Here is a 9,519-nt window from a genome sequence, read left to right as displayed (position 1 = left end):
CTGGTACAAACTAATGTACTTTTGTCTGAAGTTGTACCACTTTCCCAAAACTCTAACTTCTTTTTTTTCTAGATTACATTTATCCTCTTCGCTTGGGGAGGGGAGGAATCGATCGCTCCGTCCTTTCGAAATACAAAACGACCTTGCATCACATACAAGCTGTTACTGACTTGAATCTCTCCCCTGGATTTATGAGGTTAGAATCGACAGTGAATGTGGAGCATAGTTTGAAGACTTTCGATGAGTTATTAGGAATGGTACAGTCTGAAAATGTTGCATTTTGTTGCGTATATGCTCACACCAAAAACCATCCAAATCTACGTTCATATTTTCGTAGCTCACAAAATTTCATTCTGCACTGAAGCAATCGGACCGCTGGCGAAAAACGTCTGGTGGAATAGCGAATATACACTCAGCTGCAAATAATTTGGTTTCTTTCGAGAGACTCATCTGGAACCCGATTGAATCCCTGGTTTGCGATGTTCTCAGGCAACTGAATGTGCTGCACCAGGCCCCTCATGTTTCAGTCGCTACGATATTCGAGATATCGCGATACATGTATATTTGTAATGTACTACTCATAAGGTTGCTGAAAATCCATCGACAGCCCACGACTGGTTTCGCCCTTCTTGGGGCTCACCAGGTAGGCGCAGTCCCCGGGTTTCCGTCAACCTTATGTTCTACTTGAAAGCAAATTGCACGAAATTAGCGAATATACACTCATCTGCAAACTAATTTGGTTCTTTCGAGAGACTCATCTGGAACCCGATTGAATCCCTGGTTTGCGATGTTCTCAGGCAACTGAATGTGCTGCACCAGGCCCCTCATGTTTCAGTCGCTACGATATTTGAAGGAACGTATACGAACTTATATGAACCTTAAAAACGTGACCACCTTGAAAATATATAGCTATTCTACTCACGGTGAACCGAAGATTTGTGGAAAGCGTATTGTTTTGTGACAAACACGAACAGGTGCTCAGTATCTCCGTGACCAGCTGCGCACTAAACGGAAGATATGGGGCAAAAACCGGAGCACAGCTTCATCAATATAGGAAACTGGTAAGGAAGATACGAGCACCTGTAACTTTCAGTATTTAGTTTATTACTGCAATCCATCAGTGATTGAAGAATCTATTAATAAACTATGCATCTGATGAAATTGCGTTCCTCTTACACCTGAAAACAAACACTACCCGGTAATATCACACGAAAAACACGTGTAAGTTAAGAGCACACCAGACTTCTGTTCTTTAAATAGATTGTGACACGTGCCCTCTAGCTGACCAAGAGCATGAACCGTTTCTGCGGCTGGATACCGTGCACGTATTCTGTGTGCGAAATGAGAGCGTTGTGGCAGACTGGTGTTCATGACAGCAGCGAGTTAAATGTCAAACGAAGTTGTGAATGCCCATGAATGCCCACCACATCATGTCGAATCCCGACGCATCAGACTGTACGAGAAAAGCCTGTACAACGTTAAGTTGGTCTGGCTAACTAGTAACACTCTATAACTGATGCCTGGAGTTTCGTGCACGTCTGCTGCGTTTCACCTAGACATCACGAGTTTTCTGTTGAGTGGAAAGGCGAGGATGTTTTTTATCAATTCTGCCTGGATAACTAACTACACCCGGTCAGTCGTGGGTCAGTTGACATAAATCTGAGAACGGCTTACTGCTTGCTGCTTGCCTTGACTTGCTGACAGAACCTTCCTATTAGGAATAATAGTGCATGGCCTTGAATTAATTCCAACGGATTCCCGCGTCCGCTTCACCTTGCGGATTTCCACGGTAGCTGAATGTTCTCAGATGAGCATAAATGTAGATGAAAGTTTGCCTGGAAGGTTAATTTTTCAGCATGAAGTTTCTAAAATCTCTTTGATAGCCAACGACCGGTTTCGTCGTTCCTTTCCAGGCTCACCAGGTAGGCGCGATCCCCGAGTTTCCTTGTGATCAACCTTAGGTTCAATCTGAACCCAAGTTGTATGCCGTTGGCGAACTACACGCAGTTACATACAAACTTGGTTCCATCATGGTCTTAGAGATCTCACACTCTGTACGAATGTGCTCGCAAAGAAGATGGAAAGGACTTGAATTTGTCTAAGCGTTCCTCAGTAGAATCACTTATATAGACCAACGCAACCACACCAAAAGAGGGCCACCTACACATGCCTTCAAGGCATGCTTTCACCGGGAATTAGTCCGAATTCCGCGTAAAATACTGACCGTGAGTATTATTCAGCGCACACAAATGATCACTTATAGTACGTCCAGAACTGGATTCATGGGACAGGCACACTTAAAAAACCAAAATCATTCGCAAAATGCTCGTTATTTTGAATTTATGCGTTGGTTTTGCACCCAGAGTCCAAAAAGGTCAGACACGGCAACTCGCTTGCTCAATGCCGTCTCCTCTGTACCACTCCACTGATGGCTGGCTTCAAAACCTATTGACTTGTCGTGGTTAAAGGTCCTGGTGACAGTTTGCCTAATGTTATCAAAAGAGAGACAAGTCGTCTTGTGTGTTGACTGGCACAGTATTCGAGTCAATGCCTTGATCTAATACGCTACTTATACGATTGGCGTAAAATTCATAGGATCGCAACCAATCTCCTTCTTCGAATTCATTATGTGGGCCTAAGTCCTCGGATTCTATGAACCTTCCGTTCTATTTGAGCACCAAAGTGTATGCGAATGACAGTATCCTAAACGAGCGATTCATTTGAGTCTCCGGTTAGTACTACTGAAATCTGCAAACGGGCATGCCTCGTCGACTGCGTGCAATTTGCTGTTCAAGTGGAACAAGAGGTTGATGGAAGTTTGGGAACCACGTCCGTCTGGTGAATTCCAGTGAGGAAGAAAGCCCTAGTGGGTTGTCAGAGCGTTTTCAGCATGTCATATGAAGGTATGACATTCGCCTTCGGGTCATTGCTGCTCCGCTTTCGGCGTACCCAACTCGGTAACTATCTTTGCCATGCGAATACATTTTCCAGTGACCGCATTGACAACGAACATCAGTGATTAGGCCGCACTACGGGGAAACATGCCAGTGGCACTGTGAAGAAATCCTCTGTGTGTGGCAAATGAATTTTGCATACGCTCTTTAGATGTTTAGTGGAATGTGTAGCTTTCCTGCCTGTCAGAAAAGCATGAACCGTTCGAATACTCTTCTTAAAAACTTAAAATCCGAAAAGCCACGCATTACACTTATCAAAAATTCATCCGCGGACGAGCACAAGTCTATCTTTGAGGTTACTCAGCAAATCTGGTAAGTGGTGGTTGGTCTTAACATTGACACTCGCTAGGGAAAATACACTCTTTTTGCTCGCCCATTTTTGTTTCAATCGGAGACTCAGCTGAATCTCAGCTGAATCTCCCGTTCATCTCATCATCAACCGAATTTTTTGCCCAAGGTTGACGGAAACTGGGGAACAAAAGAGCCTTGGGAAGAACGAAAAAGACAGTCGACTATCGAAGAGTTCTCAGAAAATTTTGAGTAGTTTCATTCAAGGAAATATACTTTGATATCTCGAATATCGTACCGACTGAAAAGTGATTCAGCCTTGGTGCAATTGAAGGTGAGCATCATAAACGACAGATCCAGTCGGAACTTAGGTGAGGCTCCCGCGAAAACCGAATTTGCCTGCAAATTTGTGTATTTAAAGTTCAGGTTGAACTCCGAAACTTGGTGGCTGTATCTTCCTGATCAGCACATAGTGCAAGGACGAACTGGTCATGGAGTTCTGAAGTGTCTTCAGCAACCTCATAGTTAGGCGTTTATTAGGGAGATGTTATGTCTAAGGGCACACAAGAACATCATGATCAGATTCAAAGTTCTTAGGTATCCGACCTCCTAATTCAAATTGTTTCGCTGATAAAACACGTGACTAGTATCGATCGACTGCTATCAAATAGTCAGATAATTACTCCCAACTCTTCAGGCTTCTCAGATCTGTTATTCGGTCCCCTTTGAGGACCACGAAATGTCAGGAATGATTTCCACTACTCACCGGTTGTCAGACTCCTAAAATTCTTCCACCCACTTGCCAGACTAAGCGAAGTCGCTTCTGAAGTACCCTGTTGTTCATTCTCCGTAACCACTGAGCAGTGATTTTCGTACTGTTCGTAGGATAATTTACGAAGAAACAGACTTGTTTAATACATTGTTGCACTCTTTGTTGTCAGTCTCCGCAGAAGTATGGGGGCACCTGACTATGAAACTCCCATGGACGGGACAGTCCTCACTTGCCAAGAATTTTAGATATCTCCGTAAACAGCTCCACTACGTTTGCGTAGTGATGGAACTTCTTTTCACATTTCCAAGTCGCCTTTCTGTAGGCCATTTGATGTCTGTTCCGTAGGAAGCCCTCCGAGTCAAACGCCGGCAGAATTTTGACGCTTTCAGCCCATCTCTAGTGCAACGCAACTACGTTTACACATAATGTCCGTCATCGGCTGTTAGGCGGAATTCCTCACGGATTCCTTTTTACCGCTCGTAGTCAGGCGCTGCCACGGTCAAGAAGCCCATCCCACGCAAGATTGGTCAAAATTTCGGGACGCTTGCCGGTCCGGCATCAAGCCGAGATCTGGTTGGTCGGAAGTCTGGACCCAACAGCCAATCATGACTCAGTAGTGGCGGAATGCCGGTTGCCAATGGTGCATCCTGAAGGCGTCAGAATTTCCAAAATGTCGCCGCACATAGTTTGTATATGAGGCGCTGTACATCTGTTTTTGCCTGGTTTTGGGCGTTATGCACCTTTGGGAACGCTAGCTTGTAAAGTTCACGTGAACGCTAGCTTGAGAGGCTCAGACCGAGAACTAAGCTGAGAAAAATACCGTTACTATATCGACTGAAATCCCAGTTTTATCTAAGAATCGTTTGTTTACGCTCATAGTTTACAGGGGTCTGTACACTAATGATAACGATAGGAGGCTTGTAAGGTGACTGAAAGAACCTGTTTCTAAAGTCGTCGTGCACTGTCCCATTGAGCTCAACTCGAAGGCGGGATCAGTTCGTCCACCTGGCTCCAGCTGACGTGATACATATAGTCGAACTCTACTCATTGTTCTAGACTGCAGTATTAGGCAGACGGTCAAACAAACTGAAATTCTTTCAGGCCAGGCTGACTATGTTCAGAAAGATCGGAGCTTTATTCTACTTACTGGTGAATTTCTTTTAGATTCGATCATTTTGCAACCTTTTCGCACTCTTCACCGTGAAAGAGAATGTAAGAAGCAGAATCTTCCAACTGCTTTGAAGCGCGAAAACGGTGATAACGGACACTTCCTGGTGTTTATTGAAATTCCACGTATGATGACTGTACTTATCGTAGCAAGTCAGATTTAGTTCGATTGTACCACAACTGCAGGGTATTCTTACCGGTCAAGGAAGACTGAAAAATAACCCTGGTTTCTAGGACATTCGGCTTCGCAGGTTGATAAGTCGGTTCGTCTACCGGATGGTTCGTTCATCATCCATTTTTAACCTCCTCTTCAAAATCAGTTACATCGTACGGTCTCTCCAACTCAAAACAGCCAGTGTCATTGATTCTCAGTTGTCAGGCTGGTGGCTATATCTAAAGTCAGTCATGTGTCCGTTTCTAGCGGCTTTTATCATCTCTTGACCATCTCTTGACAGCATCCATAAAATTCGCGACAGTAGGACAGAGTCAGACGGAAAATTTCCATAAATAATGCAAACACATCAATCTTTTGTTTTCCATTGCAAACGAATGTCCGGCCCCACCAATCAGTCTTTCATGGACAGGTGCAATTGGATTCGACTGGGGAATAAGTCCCACGAACATTTGAATGATCCACGAGGACTTTTGCCCAGATATAAAACAAGAAAATGCTCCATCTGTAGACAAACTTTGCGCAATAAATGCCGAAATGCTAACGCCACCCTGTTTTGTCTAATTTGTTATGCACCCGAATACACGGAGTGATGAAGTCTAGCGAGTGGCGGTTTTCGAAAATTGTGAGTAGTGAGCCAAACAGATTGGATGATCTCTCTTCCGAGAGCGTATTAATGCAAGCAACCCTTATAAGTATGTGTTTCTTTTTATACACAGTTGTTTTCGACCAATTGACCGCTAGAGTGAGTCGTCATTCTATGGATTTCCTATGACTTGAAATTCTGAAAAAAAATCAGTCACCGGTTCGTCTGACATTTCCTCAATACATGTGACATTAATCCATATCACAACATTGATGTCGACGTGACATGTGAGTGTCTCGTTCTGGCATTTAAGCACGTGACCTGGGAAGTACTGTGGTGCGGCCGTACATTTGGCTAGCGCCTTAGCGTAAGCGGGTGGGCCGAAAGCCTAGCACATGTGGACGATTGGTTCGTTGTGACAGCTAGTCCTACTTATCCTCAGCTGAACTCGGTCCGTTAGATGTGTGTGTGCGTGTGTGTGCGCGTGCGTGTGTGCGTGCGTGCGCGTCAATCAGCCATCTGATCGGTTTTGACTTTACTGATCTGTGTCTATCGTCGATTATCATATTCCGTTATTGGACTAAGAGGTATTTTCTCCACTAACGTTCTTCACCACTTTACTTCGACATTGTGTATGATAAAGACTAGTTCCAGGCGAGTTGTCCTCCACGACGTTTCCTCGCAACATCGCAGATGCTACTGTGCTCAGTGCAGCTGTGTAAGCGTGCATCAACGCGCCATAAATGTCAAACCAAATAGCTAAAACAGTCGTTGATAAAAGACAGTCAAAAGACAGTCTCAGATCCTTACATATGGAGTAGACTGGGAAAACAAGAAAATATTGGCCTGAAATTTTATCGATTTCACGTGTCAACCCGTAGTAAATGTATCAGAATGATTGGTCCACATTGAGCTAACTGGTGGCCAGCATGATGTGACTGGAGTTGGTAAGCAACAGAGAAATCGCAACCTCTACTTGTAAATTAGAGACGTTTCTACTCGGATATACGTGCGGGGGTGGGGCGAAAGGCCAGTTTGTCGATTCACTGCCAACTGAGGCAGTACCGATCAAATTAGAATGTACTGGAGCTTAGCAACCCCACCGACTGTTGTGAAGTTTACTGCGTTCATATTGTTCCCATACTTATTACACAGCCAGAATTTGTAGCTGTAATAAGCAAAATATGTGAGGCAGAAGACAAAGGCTGCGGATCGTCAGTAAATGTGTTTCTAACTAACTCAACTGACGGATGCTCATCCCGATGTACACATATCGTGAGCCGATCGGTGTCATTCAATATATCAGATTCTTTGGCAGTGTTCCTGTACAGCAAAACCGGGATCCACATCAAAGAGGGAGAGCAGTGGACTCGAGTTTCGCCCTTATTAGAGCTCCTCAGTAGTACATATTCTTTGGTGTTCCGGGGCTTGAACTCCGCATATGTGACGTGCGATGCGAGTTTGTCACCACTGCTCCACCAGCACAAACAGAAGGCGTCTGAATTATTACTTTTGAACAGATGAGCATGTTTATGCTTGACTGATTCAGTCAGTCGGCCCGACGTGGCGGCCCAGTAACATTCCTTTCTTGGCCCGCCTGCCAGGACTCCTGAGTCAGGTGGCGCTACAGACGCTTGAAACCTGCTGGAGAGTCGTCAGCCATGTGTTTGGAGCACTGGTTATATGAGTATGCTCAGTGGACAGCATAACAGCTGAGATACTACTTATGAACGAGGTTTTCATAAGTTCTGTTAGCGCTCTGGTAGTAACGTAATCAGGTTGATTATCAGGTGAAAAACGCTACCAAATGTTTGTTTTACGAGGATGCTGATGAATACAATGGTAATGTGCACTTGGTGAAAATGGATACAATGTGAAAAGTGGAATAAGCCAAAAAATGACTTATCGTCTGAGGACAACTGTTGAGAGAGTGTTCATGAGTGAAGTTCCGGACGCAGGACGTGTCTTCTCTGCTGTATAGCTGTCGTGGAGACTTGTGGAGTTTGGTTGAACTCCCGTCCTGTGTGTGTGTACTGGGCCAAGTTGTACGCTTATTTATTGTATGTAGTGTGAAGAGAGGGGTGTCCCTCCGTGTTGATGCTTGCACGAACATGAATACACCTTGACGTGACGTGGTTGAAGTTCGTAAGCCTGGCGCGTGACTCAGGTGACAGCCGCGTAAACAAAACTAGATGTGTACATGTTGTCGGCTGAGGTCGCAAGTGGAACAGGAATTATCATGTGGTTTTTAAGTGTTTGTGACCGCTACAGTTCAGGAAAACAGCCATTCCTTGCCAGAAGATAGGTTCCAGATAACAACCGCGAAAAGTAAGATCTGTTTATCCGATTTTCCCTTAAAAAAGGTTCTGACAAGGCGACCTTCAAGAGCCGCCGGTCGAACGTTTTTTTGTTGCTCAGCTGGACAATACGGTTGAGGTTCTTCATTGGTCACTGCAGTTGAATTTTCAAACAAATCTAATTTTTCTGGGTGACAATGGTGCATATATATACATACATATATATATATATATATATATATATATCAGAGGTGACTCCTTCTGAGAAATAAAGAAACGAAATTTGGCGCTTGATGGTCGTAGTTGTGTGCGGAACATCAGATGGCGCCTCTTTGCGTTCACTGTGGAAATCGACTATTCAGCTGTCCCCTCTTGATTTGACGGTTTTGGGCCAGCAGTTGGTCAGTTTAAGACTGCCCCTCCTGTTCCCGGTACTGTCTTACCGCTGGGTTTACATCGGTTACAGGGTATCTAGATGGTTGCATATATTTGCTGAATGGAAATCGTATTTCACGCGGGTCTCCATCGGTAAGTTCCGATTTGACAGGCCAGCTCACAGCACCAAAATTGAGAAACAAATGAGCGACCTGAGGGTAGAACATACAGAATTAGTAGGAGGGAAAAACTGGAAGATAAGATAAGGAACGACTAATGCCTATGTTTGTTCTGGACGCTCTGCTATAAAGGAGGTCTCTGTGGTCAACAGATGTGCACATATCCTCACCTATATATACATACACGGTAGTGCTAAGAAAAAAACGCCTCTGGGGATGCTGATGATAGGTAAACGCAACAGATGGGAAACGGTGCTGGTGAATGTCCTAAAAAGATTTGTTCTAACGTTTGTACCTTATTCAACTGAGGTGACCGATAAGAAGGTAAGTGCCGGAACACCGGAAGCCGAATTCCTCGTATGATGACAGTCTGGTGAAAACTGTGGGCGGACAGTGCTGAATAATCGGCAAAGCGTTAGAAAGCATAAAACTTCGGACTGTCAGAACAGCATAGTTTAGAAGGACATAACAGCCTACGTACACTGAAGTTAAATTTTTCAACGTTTCCTACTAAGTGACGGGAAACCATAACTCGCGCTTAACTCCATGTAGTCGATGGATAGAAGCTGACTGAAATAACGTCTAGATGTTTAGCTCCTCTCTTTGTGAACACAACTCAGTGCATTTGAAAAGGCAAGCAACTCGTTCGAAAGACGGGCTTTTAGGCCAGATTTTCGAACTGTTGCTAGAGAAGAACTGTTCTGCTTTCGTTACTGTTACTTCGTTTTC

General features: G+C 44.4%; 1 protein-coding gene across 1 annotated transcript; it reads left to right on the top strand.

Moving 5' to 3' along the window:
• Positions 1–805: 805 nt before the first annotated feature.
• On the top strand, positions 806–7,463 carry T265_03660 (hypothetical protein; the record flags this gene model as incomplete). Its single annotated transcript, XM_009168202.1, has 3 exons — positions 806–886; positions 4,415–4,699; positions 7,095–7,463. 3 exons carry the CDS (start codon positions 806–808, stop codon positions 7,461–7,463), a joined length of 735 nt encoding a protein of 244 aa, XP_009166466.1.
• Positions 7,464–9,519: the final 2,056 nt, after the last annotated feature.

This window comes from Opisthorchis viverrini, assembly GCF_000715545.1.
Source record: "Opisthorchis viverrini unplaced genomic scaffold opera_v5_53, whole genome shotgun sequence".
Lineage (NCBI taxonomy): Eukaryota > Metazoa > Platyhelminthes > Trematoda > Opisthorchiida > Opisthorchiidae > Opisthorchis > Opisthorchis viverrini.
This window is presented reverse-complemented; position numbering and strand designations above follow the sequence as displayed.